General features: G+C 34.4%; 1 protein-coding gene across 2 annotated transcripts in view; it reads left to right on the forward strand.

Annotated features, from left to right (window-relative positions):
- Positions 1 to 10,189, forward strand: part of LOC123530429 (neuroglian-like) — a 34,490-nt gene extending 24,301 nt beyond the window's left edge. The window contains exons 18-24 of one of the 2 annotated variants that reach the window (XM_053521510.1): positions 2,611 to 2,739; positions 4,633 to 4,815; positions 5,352 to 5,471; positions 5,841 to 5,999; positions 6,185 to 6,331; positions 6,604 to 7,450; positions 7,861 to 10,188. In XM_053521510.1, the coding sequence (XP_053377485.1) occupies positions 2,611 to 2,739; positions 4,633 to 4,815; positions 5,352 to 5,471; positions 5,841 to 5,999; positions 6,185 to 6,331; positions 6,604 to 7,450; positions 7,861 to 7,990 (1,715 nt within the window). In that variant the 3' untranslated portion in view covers positions 7,991 to 10,188. Of the gene's footprint in view, positions 1 to 2,610; positions 2,740 to 4,632; positions 4,816 to 5,351; positions 5,472 to 5,840; positions 6,000 to 6,184; positions 6,332 to 6,603; positions 7,451 to 7,860 lie in introns of both variants that reach the window. The other variant, XM_053521511.1, reaches the window with a different exon arrangement.
- Positions 10,190 to 21,878: the final 11,689 nt, after the last annotated feature.

The raw sequence follows: 21,878 nt of genomic DNA on the forward strand, positions 1-21,878 counted from the left end.
TGACCTATACGTTGAAAATGCGGATATTTGGGCGAAAACAAAATTTTATGTAAAAATTAAATATTTTTTTTAATGTGTCTAAAAATCGGCTTTTTTTGAAAAATATCGCGAATTGGAACTGGGCCCTGGTGTTTTTGAATGTTGAATGCATTTAAAAGAATAAAAATAACATAAAACAAAAACAAAACAAGGGTTAGAATGAATTTTTTATCGTGTTCTACCAAAACAAGACTGACAGTAAAAAGTCAATAACCAACTGCCCCACCAGGTAGTTGGTTTTCGCACGGAATTGGCAACTGGGCCCCCTGATGTTTCCAAGACGATCTATACGTAGAAAAATGTGGGTATTGGGACGAAAGAACAAAATATATTAAATTGAATTTTTTATTTTTATGTGTCTGAAAAATCGGGTTTTTTTGAAACATATCGCAATTGGGACTGGGCCTCCTGGGGATTTGAGACTGTTTAATGCTTTAAAAAAAAAATACTAACATAAAAAACAACAAACAAGGGGTTTAAAAAAATTTTTTACGTGTTCTACCAAAACAATGATTACAGTAAAATGTTGAATAACCAATGCCCCCCGTAGGGATTGGTTATTCGCACGCGATTTTGGGAACTGGCTGTCCTAGGTTTCCAAGACTATCTATACGTTGAAAGGCCGGGTATTGATATAAAGAACAAAAAATATGTAAAATTGAATTATTTTATGCAAGTGTCTAAAAAAAGGGTTTCTGAAAAATCGCGAATTGGCAACTGGTTCCTGGGCATTTTGAACTGTTGAATGCATTGAAAGAAAAAAATATTAACATTTAAAAAACGAAACAAAGGGCTAATTGATTTTCTTATCATTTTGACCAAATCTATACTGTAGTAAAAGCCGAAAAACCCCAAATGCCTACCAGTGGGATTGTTATTCGCAAGCGAATTGGGAACTGGCTCTCCTGATGTTTTTAAGACTGACCTATACGTTCGAATGTCGGATATTGTCGAAAAAACAAAAAATATTAAAATTGAAATTTTTTTTCATTCATAGTGCTGAAAAACCGCTTTTTGAAGCATACGCGAATTGGGAACTGGCTCCCTGGGGCATTTTGAGAGTTGAATGCTTTAAAAGAATAATCTAACTAAAAGAATAAAAAAGAGTTAGAATTATTATTTCAGTTCATCAAAACAATGACTGCGTAAAATGCCGAATAAACAATGCCTACCCGTAGGCAGTTTTGGTTTTTCGCACGCGAATTGGCAACTGGGGTTTCCCATTTTCCAAGAACCTAACGTTAAAGTACGGGTTTTGATACAAAGAACAAAATATATGAAAATTAATTTTTTTATGCATAGTGTCTGAAAAATCGGCTTTTCGAAACATACGCGATTTGGGAACTGGGTTTTCCTGGGGCATTTTGAGAGTGTTGAATGCATTTAAAAAAATAAAATAAAAAAAAGAACAAAAAATTTTTAGAATGAATTTTTTATCAGTTCTACCCAAAAAAATGATGTCATAAAATGTTTAATAACAAATGCCCACCATAGGCATTGGTTATTCGCACCGAATTGGGAACTGGCTCCCTAGTGTTTCCCAAAACTGATCTATACGTTGAAAGTCCAGATATTTATATAAAGTACAAAATTATGTAAAAATGAATTATTTTAGAAGGTGTCTGAAAATCGCGCGGCTTTTCTGAAACATATCGCGAAATTTGGGAACTCTCTCCTGGGGCTTTTGGACTGTTGAATGCATTGAAAGGAAAAATATTTAAAATTTAAAAAACAAAACAAGGATAGATGATATTTTTTTTATTTCGACCAAAAATATGATTGTCTGTAAAATGCCGAAAAACCCCAAGCCACCTAGGCAGTTTTGGTTTTTCGCAGCGAATTGGCAAATGGCTCTCCCGGGTTTTCCCAAAACGGCCTATACGTTTTAAAGTGTCGGTATTATAGAAAGTACAAAATATATGTAAAATTGAAATTTTTTTATTCATATGTATCGAAAAATCCGCTTTGCAAACAATCGCGAATTGGGGAAGACTCTCCCTGGACATTTTAAGACTCTTGAATGCTTTAAAAAAAATAAATACAACATAAAACAACCCAAACAAGGGTTTGAATAATTTTTTTATCATGTTCTACCAAAACACTGATGTCAGTAAATGTCGAAAAACCAACGCCCACCAGTAGGCAGTTTGGGTTTTTCGACGCGAAAAGGGAACGGCCCCTTAGTGTTTCCAAACTGATCTTTTTGTTGAAAGTGCAAAATTTTTTTGAAAAACAATATAAAATTCAAAAGAATGATTTTTTCCATTGTGACGAAAAAAGCTTTTCGAAACAAAACGCGAATTGGCAACTGGCTCTCAAGGTACTTTTGAGACTCTGAATGATTTTTAAAAAATGAAGATTAATATTAAAGAACAAAACATGGATTAGAATGATTTTTTATCATTATGTTTTAAAAGGTAATCAGACTTGCTTATACATTTTGAATAACCAACTGGCAACTAGTAAGTAGTTGGTTATTCGAATGACCAACTACCAACTACCAACTGCCTACCAACTTTACTGTCATATCAAAATCTCGTGCCAACATGTTTTAATTTATAAACTTTACAGTTCCCGGACCTGTACAATGGTTAGCAGTTGGGAAAAGGAGCAGTAATTCTGTTACATTTACCTGGATGAAGCCGTCCGAAGAAGAATGTAATGGCATTTTGATAGGGTACGACATAGGATATCAAACAGGTGGTGTACAAACCCTTATAATAAACCTTGTTAAAAATGTTTTGTTTCTATGTATACATTGTACTGAACGAAATTTCTATCATATATAAAAGGTAGACGTGTTTCATCAATTTCGTCGTACTTATGATATAAAAACTATGTAGGATTTCTGAATTCCTCAATTGCATGCATATACTTCAGGTTGAGAAAAAAATGCATTTTCGTACGTGTGCCTTAAATTGCTTATGGGCAAGCTTGAATCAGATTTTTTACAAACTTGTCAATATAAACCTCTCATATGGTTTAGATTTTTGGATGATATTTTCTTTATCTGGGAGCACAGTTTTGATAAGCTTCAGTCGTTCATAGAAAATTTAAATAGTTATCATCCGAGCATAAAGTTTACCAGTAGCATCTCTAGGGAAACAGTAACCTTTTTGGATGTTGAGATATATAAGAATGATGGCGGTATTATTTGTACAAAAGTTGACGAAAAACAAACTAATAGCCACCAGTATGTAGAATTTTCTTCTTCTCATCCTATGTCTTGTAAAAGGAGTATTCCTCTAAGTCAGGCAAAGCGTTACAGACGTCTTACCTCAGATGATTATTCTTTTGTACAGGAACTGGAGAAATTAAAAACTTTTTTTATCAAAAGAAATTATCCCATGTCGATAATTGATAAGTGTTTTGATGAAATAAAGTCAATGTCTATGGATGATGCACTAATTAGTAGTAAAACAGATGGCACTTCTAATAACATAATTCCTTTTGTATGTACATACAATCCATCTCTACCTAACATTGGGGAGGTTTTGAATAAGTACTGGAATGTATTACAACTTTCTAATAGGCAGAGTGTTCAGTACCTTTCTAAATTCAAGCCTATTGTTGCTTACAAGAGACCTACTAGTTTAAATGATATTCTGGTTCATTCTTCTTTTACAAGACCTAGTAGGTATGGTCAAATTTCTAAATGTAATAGAGCTCGCTGCTCACATTGTTCAACTATAAATGAATCTAAATTGTTTACATCTTCTGCAACTTTGAAAAAACTACAGTATTAGAAAGAGTCTTTCATGTAGTTCCAAAAATGTAATTTATGTTATCACATGTAAAAGGTGTAATTTTCAGTATGTTGGACAGACCAACCAGATGTGCTCTAAACGCATGAATAGTCATCGTTTTGATATAAACCATTATCCCGAATCTTTGACTAATGTTTCTGAACATTTTAATTCCAACCTTCACACAATTGATGACTTTTCATTCATGCCCATAGAACACATAAATGGTGATTGGAAACGTCTTCTGAGGGAGACTTACTGGATGCATGAGTTAGACACAGTTTATCCAAATGGAATGAACTCAAAATATTTATACTAATAATTAATTTAAGATTTTTAATCTTTATGTTTTACATTTCTTACATTTTTCTCTGTATAATCAGTCAATTCTATAGACTACTTTTGATATATAAAATACAGTAATAAGCATTATAAATGTTCAAGTTTTTTCCAGACTTTTAATATCCTTTTTGCTATCTGCATTTTCTCTGGAAATAATGTATCTTCATAGATCCTTTACATTGTGCATTTCTGTATAATATGTATAATGTTTTTGAATGTTAAATTACGCCATGCTGTTGCATACGTTTTGACGTCGTTGTTATGACGTCATGTTCCACATGACGTCATCAACGTTATTGCTTGTAAACATTATACCCCTGATGAAAGCATTAAAAGCCGAAACTAGTTGGAAATAAATTAAAAACCAGTTTGAAGTTGTCCTTCCATTTTCAATTGTATTAAATTGCTTATAAAATTATACTATAGCTGTAATTATACAAAGGTTCCGTTACCGTGGCAGTATTAGTTGTTATTTGTAAATTGCTACTGTAATCATTGATTTCAGTTGATGGCCTAAACCTTGGAGCGTTTCAAGACAATATTCTGCAAATTGATGATCCGAATGCCGAGTTTGCTCTGCTTGGTGGATTGTTACCTGCAAAAAAGTATAGAGTTCACGTTTTTGCTCGAACTAGTCGCGGGAGAGGCGAAGGTACCTTTATAGAAGTGTCAACTACATTAAAACCATGTACGAAGTTTTCTTTTATACATTTGTTCTGAATATGTTCAAAAATTTAGTTATGCAGTTGGAACTCGATATCCTGAACTCGCTTATCTCAAATTTACGGCTATCTCGAAGACAATTTCAAGTCCCGTCCCGAAAAAACGTGCACAAAATATCATTTTAAGTCGAATTCGGTTATCAGCCTTTTCTTCGGAAGTAAAACTTTCGTCCCTTAGAATTCGAGATACCGAGTCTCAACTTATGGTGCGTTTAAAATCCAGTATCTGCTTGATTAGAAAAAAAAGGGTTTGTTGTTTGCATTGACTCACCAGTTCAGTAAAAAGTAAAAAAATAAAATTATCCTGATCTGACCGAAAGTCTACAAATATAAGATAATATTGTATTTATGAAAAGTTTCAGTAAGCTGACAGTTAGATCACTCTAAAATGGTGATAAGAATGAAGAAAGATGCACATAGTTTGTTTAAACCCTTATCAAGTATAAAAGATCTACAAGTTTAACTGCAATTTCTTTCGCTTTGTCTCTTCTTATGCTTACAGCCCTTGCACCGCCTGTGGTTGGTACATCTGATATTACAAAGTCTTCAATAAATGTCAGCTGGGAGGATGAAGTAACCGTTCGTGAGCAAGAAGTGCATTATGTTGAATTTAGAAAAAAAGGTGTGTACTTTTTACAATGATTTGGACAGACAAATACTACTAGATCCTACAGTTTTATTTGTTTCAGTATTATATGTGAAAGAGCAAATGATTATTTATTTAGCTCGTAGTTTACAATTTCAACACTTGTTTAACGTTTTCTGTAAGTCAGATAGAATATGCCATTTATAATTAATGTCTAACATATCAGATATGTCTTTCGTAAACAAGATAAATTTATATAGCACATACCTTAAACAAGTTATAAGTAGGTGAAACATGCCTGGTTTTATGGTGTCTTCACTCTGTCTAGAGTATAACTGATTGATAGGTTTACATTTCAGGTACAATCAGTTATTTAATCGAAGGCTTACACTTTATTTGTTATAGGTGCATCGGCTTGGCAAAAGTCACTGGATGCGGTACAGAGAAACTATATGGTGCTTACTGATCTTGAATCTGGAACAGACTATGAAATACGAGTTGTCGTATTTGACGGACTTCATCGTAAATATAGCGAACTCAAGGTTATTGCAACGGCTGGATTAGGTGAGCTTCATACTTGACCAGAAAGTTTTAAAAGCTCTTTCCTCCTCCAGTCTTATTTCTGTGACAAAGCTAACCTTTAGCAGTTTACAAAATACTAGTGTCCTTCTTTTTGATATATTTTTGAATTGCCTTTTTAATAAAAGGAGTATAATAATAATAATAACCCGCGTCTTTTTCTGTTGCAGCGTATCCACGATCTATTGCTGCCAACTACGTTTGGTTGATAGTGATGTTGTGTTCGGGAATGATTGTAATTGCTGTCACCATGACAATATTTATAATATACAGACGAAGAAGGAATGTCAAAGATACACCTAGATATAAAAGAGGCAGTAAGTTAGCATACACCACATCGGTGGTCAGATTTTTACCATATATTGTTTAAAAAGCTCGCCATTGAAATAACCAAAATGCCAGACCTTTTTAATTTGTATTCATATTAGGACAGCATCACGTCCAAGTCAGATGATAAAGCGATGACAACTGTTAAAAACTGTTTTAATTAAGAAATGTTCCATGTAGTATTAAGAAGACATATTGCCCATCGAAACCGCCACATCAACAACAGTTCGGTAATAAATAGTGGTGATTATATTTATTTCAGTTGTGATTATGGACAGTATATATAAGCGCCGCTTCGTTGATAATCCTGGTGAAGACGACCCTGCTGATAAACTTCTAGTCAAGGGTCATCCAAAGAACAAGCATGACGCAAAGCGTGGTCATATGCAAGTAGTCCGTGGCAAGCTGTTTTATCGAGGCCGCGCTTATGAACGTGTTAAAGACGATGATAAATTTGTGCGATGTGTTGATAACACAAGCGTCAGTGATTACCAAGATGAGAATAACAGTGAAAGGAGGAGTCTGTATGGCAGTGTTAGTGATTATGAAGTTGACACGTATAGTGATGACTACTATAATAGTTATGATACAGAAAAGGATAGTTATTGCAAAAAGTATGATCAAAGTGACTACGACAGTCAAGAATATGATCGATACAGTGTTAATGATAGATATAACTATGAACATAATGACACTCGACGGAGAAAAGAAAGTACTGATCAGAACGAGGAAAGCGATCAGGACTCATGCAAAGATGAGGGTGAGGAAATAGAGCGACCTGAAGCTGAGAATTTCGATTTTGATAGCACTGACAATGGTCAGCAAACTAACACTGGTAGCTATGGTTCTTATGATGATGAGGATGATAATGACGACGATGAAGAGGAGGAATATGATGATTCCTATACAGATTATGATGATGAAAATTCTTCCTCAGATACTGATAGTGATAGATCTTTTATTAAAGTCAGAAACAAGATCTCATTGATGGATGAAGAAAATAACACTGGAAACTCAGACATGGATGATGATGATGAAGACTCTGAGAATGGAGAAGACAGTCAAAGCCTATATGAAGATGATGTGGAGCAGGATAAACATTTGCTTAGGTAGAACTTGAAAAGTTTTAGTAAGGCTTTGCACATTATATTTTGATAACTTACAGGAAAGTTTAACGAAAGTGAGGGTAGTGTGTCGAAACAGTTTTGTTAAGTTTGATAATATCCTGTTGTAAATATTACATACAATTACATGGATGATAGCAAGCATGTATTTATAATCAATGCAGATGTGTTGGGCTATACGTGTTCACACCATTATCGGCAGCTGTCACCAAAATCTCACATAGTGTTCCAATATTTGCAGTTATTTATATATTAAGATCTAAATTTATGAATAAGTATTATACCGAAATGATTTAATTCGTGCGATACAGCACAGTGAGATCATTTCTTATCAGGTAAAATATTAAAATTACTTTATATTCAATGACTTTAATTGGTCAGCTTATTTTTTTCAGTGAGAACAATACACGAAGCGTGCTGACTACCAGGAGACCAGAGAGTCATTTGGAAGGCGGTTGTAATGGAAATCACAGACATCAAGAACATTTATTAAAGAAATATTCTTATAACAGTAAACCGTCATAGTGGTCATGTTTGGCACTACATGAATTACCACAAATATCATGCCAGTACCGCAATAAGCCGTAAGCATAATCTGATTAAGTTTTACCGGAAGAATCCGCAGGAGAGAAGCCACAGGACGATTCAAATGACTCTGGAAGTGGGGGATTATTGAGCCGCGTCATAAGAAAACCGACACAGTGCATTTGCGACCAGCATGGATCCATGTTGTTCGCTTTCAAAGCCTATTGCCATGAGAGAAACCATTAGCGAACAGCATGGATCCTGACCAGACTGCGCGGATGCGCAGGCTGGTCTGGATCCATTCTGGTCGCAAACGCACTATGTTGGTTTTCTCATGGTGCGACCCATTTTATTCTCAAAGCAGCATCTTGTTTGTGATTTTCCATTATTGTGATACATCTCTTAAAATAAAGTCATTGTTATTGCTATAATAATAATGATAATAATAATAATAATAATAACCATCATTATTATTATTATTACATGTATCATAATTGTTATTATTGAATATAAAATATTTGAGAATTGAATAAAAAAAAAACGAAATATGGTTAACCATTATTCGACAAATCTGTAAAAAAATGTTTGTTTAAGTACATTTGAGAATTTTAAATAGTTGCTAAAAACTTGCGTTCTTCTAAAAATAAAGAACATATTTGTTTCCTTTTTAGCTCGACTATTCAAAGAATAGTCTAGTTATTCTACTCACCCTGGAGTCGGCGTCGGCGTCACACCTTGGTTAAGTTTTTGCATGCAAGTACATACAGCTAACATTTAAAGGCATATAGCTTTGAAACTTATTTATTCTTTTTCTAGATCAATTACCAACCTCACTGGGTCAAGTTCCATAACTCTAGCATGTATTTTGAGCAAATTATGCCCCCTTTTGGACTTAGAAAATTCTGGTTAAAGTTTTACATGCAAGTTACTATCTCCAAAACTAATGCAGTTAATGAATTGAAACTTCACATTTGTCTTTGGGGTTATAAAACTATTTGATAGAATCAAGTGCCATAACTCTGACATGTATTTTGGGCAAATTATGCCCCCTTTTGGACTTACAAAATCCTGGTTAAAGTTTTGCGTGCAAGAACATACAGCTATTACCAAAAGGCATATAGCTTTGAAACTTATTTATTCTTTTTCTAGGTCAATTACAAACCTCACTGGGTCAAGTTCCATAACTCTAACATGTATTTTGAGCAAATTATGCCCCCTTTTGGACTAAGAAAATTCTGGTTAAAGTTTTACATGCAAGTTACTATCTCCAAAACCAATGCAGATATAGAATTGAAACTTCACATGTTTCTCCGGGGTTATAAAACTAGTCGATAACATCAAGTCCCATATTTCTGATATGCATTTTGGTCAAATTATGTCCCCTTTCGAACTTAAAATTCTTTTGATATTTAACATTTTGGGTAATAATTTCCTGCTTCTGTGACAATATTTCGAATAGTCGAGCTTGGCTGTCTTACGGACAGCTCTTGTTGAATTTCTTGTAACTGTTTTCAATCGAATTAAATACGTTAAAGACAGAAACCTTGTATCTGAAATAAAAGAATTACTTATTACCGGCGGGCCGACAACAATGTTTATCGCAGGCACTATCCATAAAATGTATTTGAATATTTATACACTGGTAAAACAATTACGAATGCATGTTTAAAGGCACTGGTCTCCAGATTTTGTCTGTAAATGATCTTTCTTTTTAATCGAAGTTTGATCATATTATGAAATTTAGAACATGAATTTTTGTTTCTAAACTGTATTAAAATGCCAAATCAAGAAAAACAAAATGCCCTTGTGTCGGAAGTCGAACCCGGCTGCAGCGGCAATAAAAATTTCCTGCGTTCTTGACCAAAACACCACGGAGGAATACGTACATAACGGTCGTTATGTACAAACTTCATAATAAAGGCAGATAACCTACGGTTCACCGTTACAGGCGCTGGAAATTTAAGCCACAACGATTAGCTCTTATTTATTTTCGTAACATATAGTCTGTCAATAGCTATGTTTCAAAAGCCTCCTAAGAAATATAGCAAAAACATTCTGATATCTAAACTTTTTCTCTCTTTTTCCGTCTTACGATCTGGAGGTCAGTGCCTTTAAAGTAATTGTATATGTAGCATGTAAAACAACAACATAGTACATATTAAAAGAAACACCAAGAGAAACGGTCGGTGTAAATATATACCAAATTATGATTGAGCCGCACCATGAGAAAACCAACATAGTGCGTTTGCGACCAGCATGGATCCAGACCAGCCTGCGCATCCGCGTAGTCTGGTCAGGATCCATGCTGTTCGCTTTCAAAGCCTATTGCAATTAGAGAAACTGTTAGCGAACAGGATGGATCCTGACCAGACTGCGCGGATGCGCAGGCTGGTCTGGATCCATGCTGGTCGCAAAACCACTATGTTGGTTTTCTCATGGCGCTGCTCATATACATTCTGTTGTATAACAGAACAAAGTGACGACCATGACTGATCATCTGTGCAGCACGGTCATCCAAAAACATGTTTACTGAATTATATTTTAAACCGCCCTGCAGATTCAGGGGTTTTCAAAGTATTCCATAGAACCATACAGGGAGAACAAGTCCTTTACCCCGCCAACCCCTCTCCACCTTAACGGCCATGTTTTGAAAAATATTTTGGAAAATGAGTAAAAATCAGTAATCATGTAATGCCATAATATCAAAATTGTTGTCACATCTTTCTCACTGTTTGTAGTACTTAGAATTCTTTCAATGCGACATCTTAAACAGGAAAAATCAACAACACGTGTAGTGTTTGTTCTTAGATTATTATTAACTTCCAACGTTTCGGCGTAAGAATTTAACAAACATACCGAGTAAAAAGTAGGATAGTGTTTATACATAATTTCCTATGGTTATTTATATAAAAAAAACCCACAGAAACAGGGGGAAAAACAACGATATACTCGGCATTATAATGATCAATACAAATAGTTAATTTGTCAATTAATATCAAATAAAACTTTGGAATTGAAACAAAGGAGAAGACCTTTAAGCAATGCTCTTCTATATTGAAATGCGATGCAACCATTGAGGAAAAAGCAGGGTCAGTAAAACTATTAATATCAAATCTGTGACTGTTCATGCGTTTTGATACAGGTTGCTTAGTTTTTCCCACATACTGTTTGTCACATATTTTGCAAGTAATCAAATATATTACGCATTTACTTTTACAGTTTACGTTATGATGTAAACTGTATGCTTGGCCAGTCATTTGGCTGGTAAATTCTGGACCTGTTTGGATATTGATACAATGAGAACACCGTCTAACATTACATCTCTGCGTGGAATAAGCTTTATCACTTTGCTTATTGAACTCTGAACTTATCAAATAATGTAAATAAAGGCAACAACAAATTTACAATTCTCATAAACGGATTTAGTTGTAATGCTTTTGGACAGGTTCAAAATATTCCAGTATTTATTAATAGTGTTATCAATTCACGGAAGAGCTGGATCATACACAATAGTAAAAGGAATAACACTATTTATGTTCCCAACTGCAAATTTGGAATACATCATGTGGGTAACCTCTGCCTACGAAGAATTCGCCAATGTTTGAACTTGTCATCATGTGATATTATACGTCTATAGTGTTTTGATGTGCGTGAAATTAGCCAGAGCAGCCAGAGTAGCCAGAGTTCAGCCAGAGTAGCCAGAGTTCAGCCAGAGTTTAGCCAGAGTTCAGCCAGAGTAGCCAGAGTTCAGTCAGAGAAGTCATAACTCTGGTTACTCTGGCTGGCCAGAGTTCAGTCAGAGTAGCCAGAACTCTGGTTATTCTTGCTGGCCAGAGTAGTCAGAGTTCAGCAAGAGAAGCCAGAGTTCATCCAGTATCCAGAACTCTGGTTACTCTGGCTGGCCAGAGTAGCAAGAATTCAATCAGAGTAGGCAGAGTTTCTAGATTTTTAACATGTTCTGGCTACTCTGGTCAGCCAAAGTAGCCACAGTAGCCCGAGTCACCAGGATATCATTTGCTCTGGTTACTCTGGCTGTTTCTAACAGAGTAGCCAGAGTTCAGCCAGAGTTTCTAGGATTTTAACATGTTTTGGCCAAAGTAACCAGGTCCCATGTTCGCAAAATATTTCCAGTCTTAGCTGAGTTTTATTATGAAACTTAATATGTCATTTCTATCTAAATAGCATATTTAAAACTGAATTTCAAGTTAATAACTATTTTCAAGTGGTTAATTAAAGTAGCTCTGGTTACTCTGGCTGGCCAGAGTAGCCATATTTTTTTTCTAGGGTCTTAACATGTTCTGGCTACTCTGGTCAGCCAGAATAACCAGGTCCCGTGTTCGCAAAACATTTTCAGTCTTAGCTGAATTCGATCTTGAAACTTAATATGTTATTTCTTTCTAAATAACATGTTTAAAACTGAATTTCAAGTTAATAACTATTTTCAATTGGCTATTTATAGTAGCCAGAGTAGCCAGAACTCTGGTAACTCTGGCTGGCTAGAGTATGCAGAGTTTAGCCAGAGTAGCCAGAACTCTGGTTACTCTGGCTGCCAGAGTAGGCAGAGTTCAGCCACAGTAACAAGACTTTATTAGTATTTTTACATGTTCTGACTACTCATACCAAAGCAGCGTAACATCAATGCTTAAACTTAGATGGCAGACACTAGAACATAGAAGAATACATGCATCCCGAATAATGTTGTACAAATAACCATTAATCAAATCATTCAGTTTCAGTTTTAATATTGCATATGCCATGTTTTTGTGATTTTCCTACATATCTGCGATATGTCACGTTTAATTGTTAAGCACCTTTGAACGTATATTTTATATTAAATGGGCGCTCAACATAATAATAATAATAATAATAATAATAATAATAATGATGATGATGATGATGATAATAATATAATAATGATTATAATCTCATATACTAAGTTTTTTCTGCAATGGATGCAATATGGTGTTACAGTATTCTAATTATGGGCGAACGTATGTTTTTAGGCAGTTTCTTTCATATTATTGTTATTACATTGTACATAGTTTTATAAATCTGAGAGTGTTACTAGCTTTTGAAGATGTAATTTTAATACGTGTTTCCAAGTTAAGACATCGCTAATAATAATCCCAAGATATTTAGCATTTTCTGTAGTTTTTAGTTCTTGATTAAGTAATTTATATGGAAAGATGATATTTTTTCTCCTTTTTTTGAGATTCCTACTACTTCGCATTTATCAGGATTGAATTCCATAGACCAATTACGTTCCCATTCTTCTAATTTTGTCAAATCATCTTGAACTTTGTAAGAGTCTATTAACGAGTCTATGTTGAGGTATATGATAGTGTCATCAGCAAATAAGCGTATTCTACCTTTAACCCAGTCAGGAAGGTCATCGATAAAACAAAGGAAGAGACAAGGACCCAACACTGAACCTTGAGGAACCCCCTGATAGAACTGGTAAACAGTGTGAGCCTTCAACTACTACAGATTGGGAACGGTTACTAAGGAAAGATTGGATCCAGGATAGAGAGATTCTGTAGACACAAAGTTTCACGATTTTATAGAGGAGTTGATGATCGATCTTGTCGAAAGCTTTCGAGAGATCCATTACAATGAGACCTGTTTGTTTCCAGATTGGAGATTGTCAAAAGTTTGTCAGGATCCATGCTGTTCGCTAACAGTTTCTCCAAGTCCAATACGCTTTAAAAGCGAACAGCATGGATCCTGACCAGCTGCGCGGATCGCAAAGCCACTATGTTTGTTTTCTCATGGCACGGCTCAATTATTAAATTTCGTAATCAAATTCAGCTAAGACTGAAAAACTTTTGTGAACATGGGACCTGGTTACTCTGGCTACTCTGGCAGACCAGAGTAACAAAAACATGTTAAAATCCTAGAAACTCTGGCTACTCTGACCAGCCAAAGTAACCAGAGCAAATGAAATCCTGGTGACTCGGGCTACTCTACTCCGGATACTCTGGCTGAGTAGTCAGAACATGTCAAAATCCTAGAAACTCTTGCTACTATGGCTGAACTCTGGCTACTCTGGCTGAACTCTGGCTGAACTCTGGCTACTCTGGCCAGCCAGAGTAACAAAAGTTCTGGCTACTCTGGCATCTCCAGAGTTATCAGGGTACTGGCTACTCTGGCTACTCTAAATAGCCACTTGAAAATAGTAATTAACTTGAAATTCAGTTTAAACATGCTATTTAGATAGAAATTACATATTAAGTTTCATAATCAAACTCAGCTAAGATGGAAAATGTTTTGTGAACCAGGTTACTCTGGCTACACTTAAAATCCTAGAAACTCTGGCTACTCTGGATACTATGGCTGACCAGAGTAGCCAGAACATTTCAACATCCTAGAAACTCTGTTTTTTTCTTGCTGAACTCTGGCTACTCTTGCTGAACTCTGGCTACTCTGGCTGAACTCTGGCTACTCTGGCCAGCCAGAGTAACCAGAGTTCTGACTTCTCTGGCTACTCTGGCTGAACTCTGGCTAAACTCTGGCTACTCTGGCTGCTCTGGCTAATTTCACGCACATAGTGTTTTGCTAGATTATACGGAATACAATTCTTACATGGTATGAGGTATAGTCCAAATATTGGTGGTTATTAGTTTCTTTCACATATATGTCAGTTTCGACACATAAATTCTCTCCCTTAAATATATTTATATCCAGAAACGAGAGCGACTCTTGTGAAATAGTATGCGTAAACTTTATATCGGGATGAAAGCTGTTTAACTCTCTGATAAAAAAAGTTGTAGTTCTTCCAAGGAATGATAACATATGACAACATAAAGGTATAATCAAGGAAACGCAGCCAAAGTGTACATCTCGATTTCTAAGAAAATCTTTCTTTTTCTTTTTTAACAACGGTGCTTTTTACATTCCTCATATTCGCCAACAATTTACAAAGAGCTCCAGGTATTGGATAATACCTCGGAGACCGTGGTTTTCTTAACTGAAATAAGTCTTAAGAAATTCCAGCCCGCCTGATAAGTTGTACTTTCGATTCGACAGGTTTCCAGTAAATGGCGACATATTGTTAATGAAATATGAAACAAGTACCACGTATATTCGACGAAAATTGTTTATAACTTCGTCCGGATTTCACGTCATCCATGTATGTAATTCTGCAGGGCATTGGACCTGTAACCATTCGACCGAATGACTAACTTTGATAGGATGAGATTTATATTTTAAGCTGTCGACACGCTACATAATGGTAATCAAGATTAATTATTATCCACAGGAAGCATGTGACAGATGTATCATAATCTTGATCAATTGCCCATTTAATTACACAATTCAAATCGGAAAACAACTGTTCAGAATGCTGCAATATACCCTAGCTGATCATTTTAATATTTTGCAGGATAAGCATTGTCATTAATTGTTTTTCGGTACATATAGTACAAGTTGGGCATTTTCATTTTTATATATCATGCAATTAACATTTACCATACATACTCTAACCTTCACACATATTTGATACTACCAGACACTACTCAAACAACAAATCACACACCAGTACGCCTACACAACTAGCAACATTTTTATACTTTTCAAAATGTACATTACTGATTTTACCTTCTATGTATAGTTTTAGTACCATGTACTTTAAAAGTCTCTTGTAAATCTTTTAAGAATGGCCATTTACATGTTTTTTATTTTGTATTATATGCTGTTATATATTTTATGTTTGGTAAATGGATGAGATTCTAATAAAATAATAAATCTTTTAACATTAAGTGGAACATCATAGTATATTCTGCATGCTTCCAGAAGAAATTTGTTTTGTTTTTTTCGAATTGTTATTGACCTTTCTCGTTAACAAATATTGATCTAGAAGTATATTTTAATTCCTTCTATTTTGATGTGAAGATTTTTCTTCACATTTTCAAGGTTTTGTACATGAAATAAATTCATTTTAAACAAGTCACATATATAAAGGCATGCCCAAATTTCAATAAAATTTTCTATGTAAACCTTTGAGTAAAATTTGATACAAATTACCCTATATGAAAAATATATCTAAAATCATCTTTCTTCTTCTTTTATAAAGCTTCTAAGACTTTTTATTATATTGATCTAAAACAGAACACGTTCGCTTGCTCTATAGTGAATACAGGATTGGCATTGTCATTAATTGTTTTTCGGTACATATAGTACTAGTCGGGCGTTTTCATTTTTATATATCATGCAATTAACATTTACCATACATACTCTAACCTTCACACATATTTGATACTACCAGACACTACTCAAAACAACAAATCACACACCAATACGCATACACCACTAACAATGTTTAATGCTTTTTATATTTGCCTATGATCCGTTTCAAGTCCCTTATTTGTTAATTTGTGTCATACCAAACATGTCAATTGGTTGATCTAATACTAAACTCAACACAAAACGCACAGTTGATTGACAATGTCTGGGGATGCCAGATGTGTTTATTTTCATAACATGTATTTATAGTATAAACATGTGATCAAATAATAAATCAGAAAGATCAAATTACTACTTAGTAAAATACATGTTATCAGAGAAATGACACAAAGTTGGACAAGAAAAACCACCATAAATCAGAAATGTCAAAAATATATGATGTCAAAGTTGGATAACAAATTCCACAATAATAACTCAGAAATTAAAAATTTTATATATAAAATTACATGAGATCAGAGAAATGACAAAATGTTGGAACAGCAAATGACAATATCATAACGCTGACAAAAATGTAAAAAGCACATTGAACCAAAAGGCTAACATTCCTGAAAATACCTTAATTACATTATATGATTTAAAATATTCAAGAAAGCTGAGAAACCTGCGAACCGGCTGCCCTAACCCTAACTTTACCCTCATCTTTTCATTTATTTTTCTGTTTGTATTATTAGGAGAGCAAAGGGGGAGGTAGTTGATTCACAATGCTGCAAACAGAAGGGTGTCCCCACCCCTTAACTTTCTTGATTTACAATATACTAAAATTACTCTGATCACGTTTTAAAATTGATTATATGTATTAATGTTAAATTATTGTATATATCAGTGAAATGTTGCACAATCTAAAGCATACGAGCGAAACAATTGTATATAATCCATGCAACAATATTAACAAACATATTTCTATCTTAGGTCAAATAATAGGGAAAAGTTTTCTCATTATAAAGGGAAATATAATATTAAAGTTACACAGTTAAGGTAAGTAGTCTGGTGGGTGGTGGGGCGGTGAGGGAGAAAGAAAATATTAAACAAATAAAACGATACCAGGATAAAGGAATTGTTATCTACATCTGGATCTAATGCATTAACAGGCCAGGCAGGCAGTTTATACACCGACCACTTATACATGTACACTGCCTATAAGCTCACCACACAGTCAAATATAAACAAATTTGTATGCAATATAAATTATGATTTTATATTTGCCTATGATCCGTTTCAAGTTCCTTCTTTGCTAATTTGAGTCATACCAAATATGTCAGTTGTTTAATACTGAACTCAACACAAAACGCACAGTCGATTGACAATGTCTGGGGATGCCAGACGTGTTTCATAACATGTATTTATAGTATAAACATGTGATCAAATAAATCAGAAAGATCAAATTACTATTTAGTAAAATACATGTTATCAGAAAACTGACACAAAGTTGGACAACAAAAACCACCATACTGTCCATTTTACATTACTGATTTTACATACTCGTGGTAATATTATGTTTAAAGGTGACGTATAGTTTTTAGTACCATGTACTTTAAAAGTCTCTTGTAATTATTTTAAGAATGGCCATTTACATGTTTTTATTTTGTATTATATGCTGTTTTATCACATGTTTCACGTCGCGGGAGTGTAATAAAGCCATTACTTAAAAATAATAATACACTAGTGTAATAAAGCTTTGACGGACGTCGACGTCGTTTATAGTATAGATGACGTTGGTCAAATTGACTTGTTTATATAGTAAAAGAAAGTAGAATTTGTGTTGTTTCGACAGGAAAAGATAACATGTGATAAAAAGAATATTACATTTGTGACTTTCCACATTGAATTTATTAAACTCGTTGAATACAATTGATAAAATGCTCGTCAGGGCCTCGCATTTTATTATTTTATTCAACTCGTTTAATAAATTCACCGAGCATTTTGTCAATTTTATTCAACGAGTTTAATAAATTCAATAAGAAAAGACACTCATGTAATATCCTCTATATATTTTATGTTCTGTAAATGGATGAGACTCTAATAAAATAATAAATCTTTTAACATTCAGTGGACCTTCACAGTATATTTTGCATGCTTCCAGATGAGCATCAAAATTTATTTTCGAATTGATAATGACCTTTCTCATTAACAAATATTGATGCAGAAAATATTGTCTAGAAGTACATTTTAATTCCTTCTATTTTGATGTGAAGATTTTTCTACACATTTTCAAGGTTTTGTACATGAAATGAATTTATTTTAAACAAGTCACACATATATAAAAGCATGCCTAAATTTCAATACAATTTTCTTTGTAAACCTTTGAGTAAAAATTGATACAAATTGCCCTATATGAAAAATATATCTAAAACATCTTTCTTCTACTTTTAAAAAGCGTCTACGATTTTTAGCCTGGCTATAGCTCTAAATCAACTATCAAGTTTCAACCTCGCGTCGTTTTAGTTTTCCTTCTATTTCTTTGTGACCGCATCACACAAATATTCTGGACGTGTAAAAAATAGTCCCATATTCATTTTTTAAAATCTTGGTATTGTGTGAGTGTGTGAACAACTGAGGACTACTGTTTTTAACAACAAAAACAAGCAGCAACGGATTCTAGAATATATATGAACTTTATATTCACATTCGAAATATTCTGATTCACTCCGCTCTAGGGTTAGGGTTTAGGGTTAGGGTCAGTCTGACTTAAGTACTTGATCTTCTAAATGCGTAGCGTAACAGGAGATGAACTTTAGTCAGATTAGGGTTAGGGTTAGGGTTGAAATTGGCACTACCCTGGGGCAAACTTAGTTTTACATAGAGTTGTATAGGAAAACCTTTAAAAGTATTCTTGTCTTTGATTATTATAATGATCTAAAACAGAACACGTTCGCTAGCAAACCGCAGTCAACAACATTTTGTTTTGACCTTCTTTTTTTCGTTTGAATGAATCACTAAGAAAATTAAGCTTAAATAAAACATTATCTTAGATATGCGGTTAATACGACAAATGTTCGGAAGAGGGGATTAAGATGTCTTAATAAAATGTCGTTAACAGCTGCTTTTAGCATATACAAATGTGATTAACATATCGGTTCATACATATATGACAGTAAACAGACATACTAACACTCCAAAACCTTTCCTTGGAGTCGGAAGCTGTTGTCTGAAAGTCATAGCGGTACTGGAACAAAATGTACCTCCGCGTGACTTCGGCCATTTTGATTTTAGCAGTGGTATCTGGTATGTTATGATTTTTAATCATTTTGGAATACTCTTTTTATTTAATCGAAATCAGTAAAACATTTCTCATCTAGTAATTTGTGTTATCTAAACATGACAATGATAAAATGCATTTTTTTTTCAAAATGGACATTACATCAACAGAATTAAACTGCGTCCATCTAATATTTCATTTTAACTAATTTGTTTGAATACTTTATTATTACCAAGTCGGATACTTTTTCTGTAGATCTATTATTCAGCTCAACATAGAATATGGAAGAACATTAAAGACTGGATGGTGGCATTGTCATATAAAATAATGCCATTTAGAATAACAAGTGTAACAGTAAAATTAAATAAAGTATAAAATTCTACTTTAAAAAATAAGAACTTTGATTTAAAACATATCAAAAGTCATTTTTTTTAAAACTGAGGATTGTCGCTGTTACCTAGTTTTGTTTCATGTAACATCAACAATCATAATTTACTTAAGCAATAAACTGTTGTCTGGATATAAGATACACTGGCTTGTCAAAAGTTGTGCTTTGAAAAGCCGACAGTATTTGATATTTCATAGCCACCACAAAATATGCCTTATAATTACTCCTCCTTTAACATTAATTCATTTGAGCGAAAATTACATACTTTTAAAGTAAGCTAACTGACACGTGCTAACGTGACGTCATGGGTTTCGCGGCAATTTGGTATTCGACAGCTTGATATAGCTTCATCAAATTTATATCCAGATGGTGATTACATAGCAATAAAATGTTCCTTAAATATAACAAAATGGATGCATGGTACTACATTACAGAACAGAACAGACATTTATTTACATACATTTGTATACTTGAACATAACAGTTCATCGTCAATTTAACAAATTGACAAGAAGTTATGACAATTGTCCACAGGCTTAATGCTTCATTTCCAACAGAACGAAACTTTCAGAATAGATATGAGCCGCGCCATGGGAAAACCAACATAGTGGCTTTGCGACCAGCATGGATCCAGATCCAACATGGCCGTTAAGGTGGAGAGGGGTTGGCGGGGTAAAGGACTTGTTCTCCCTGTATGGTTCTATGGAATACTTTGAAAACCCCTGAATCTGCAGGGCGGTTTAAAATATAATTCAGTAAACATGTTTTTGGATGACCGTGCTGCACAGATGATCAGTCATGGTCGTCACTTTGTTCTGTTATACAACAGAATGTATATGAACCGCGCCATGAGAAAACCAACATAGTGGTTTTGCGACCAGCATGGATCCAGACCAGCCTGCGCATCCGCGCAGTCTGGTCAGGATCCATGCTGTTCGCTTTCATAGTCTATTGCAATTAGAGAAACCGTTAGCGAACAGCATGGATCCTGATCAGACTGCGCGGATGCGCAGGCTGGTCTGGATCCATGCTGGTCGCAAAACCACTATGTTGGTTTTCACATGGCGTGGCTCATATTATAAAAACTGCTTAGTTATATACATGCATACATGTTATACAATACACTTTCTCGAAATATTTGAAAGTCATAGATATTAAAGATTACGAATTATACTATTCGAGGGGTAGAAATAGTTCCTTATGTGTTCTGGAATGATAACATATCAATACCATTTATTACAGCTACTATTTATATTTATATTTGACATATAATACATATTTAATATTGATATTTTGTATGAATCAGTCCATGAAACTAAACGTCGTCAGACGAGTATGTACTTGGTTTATCTAATTCCTTTTGTTCTAAATCACCATGTTCGTCAACGCATGTGAATAATCGTAAAAAAAAAGTTTCAGAGTTAACTTTGGAATCAACATTTAAGAATGTGTGCGTCATATAACATTAACTTCACTTCGAAAAGTATGTTTTTATCAAAAAAAATGTGATTCATCATTAACACCTTAAATAATAATATCTACGAATATATTTCAGTGAAACCCTTTGATATGGCTGGGTCTGGTGCTATGGATGGAGGAAATTCAGGTAAGATTACGCTTTATTCCTTGCTCTTCAAATATATTCACTTTTAAATACAAAGTTCACATGTATCATCTCTTTTAGTTAAGAAAATTCTTTAAACGACATATGAGCCGTGCCATGGGAAAACCAACATAGTGGGTTTGCGACCAGCATGGATCCAGACCAGCCTGCGCATCCGCGCAGTCTGGTCAGGATCCATGCTGTTCGCTTTCAAAGCCTATTGCAATTATAGAAACAGTTAGCGAACAGCATGGATCCTGACCAGACTGCGCGGATGCGCAGGCTGGTCTGGATCCATGCTGGTCGCAAAGCCACTATGTTTGTTTTCTCATGGCACGGCTCATATATAATATTCATGAAAACAATGCTGTTTATTCTTTCACATTCCTTTTTAGCAATTATTTATTCATCAGAACGAGTCTTTTGAGAATGCAAATAAGCCCAAGACACAATAAGAACGA

The sequence above is a fragment of the Mercenaria mercenaria genome, chromosome 13, assembly GCF_021730395.1.
Source record: "Mercenaria mercenaria strain notata chromosome 13, MADL_Memer_1, whole genome shotgun sequence".
NCBI lineage: Eukaryota > Metazoa > Mollusca > Bivalvia > Venerida > Veneridae > Mercenaria > Mercenaria mercenaria.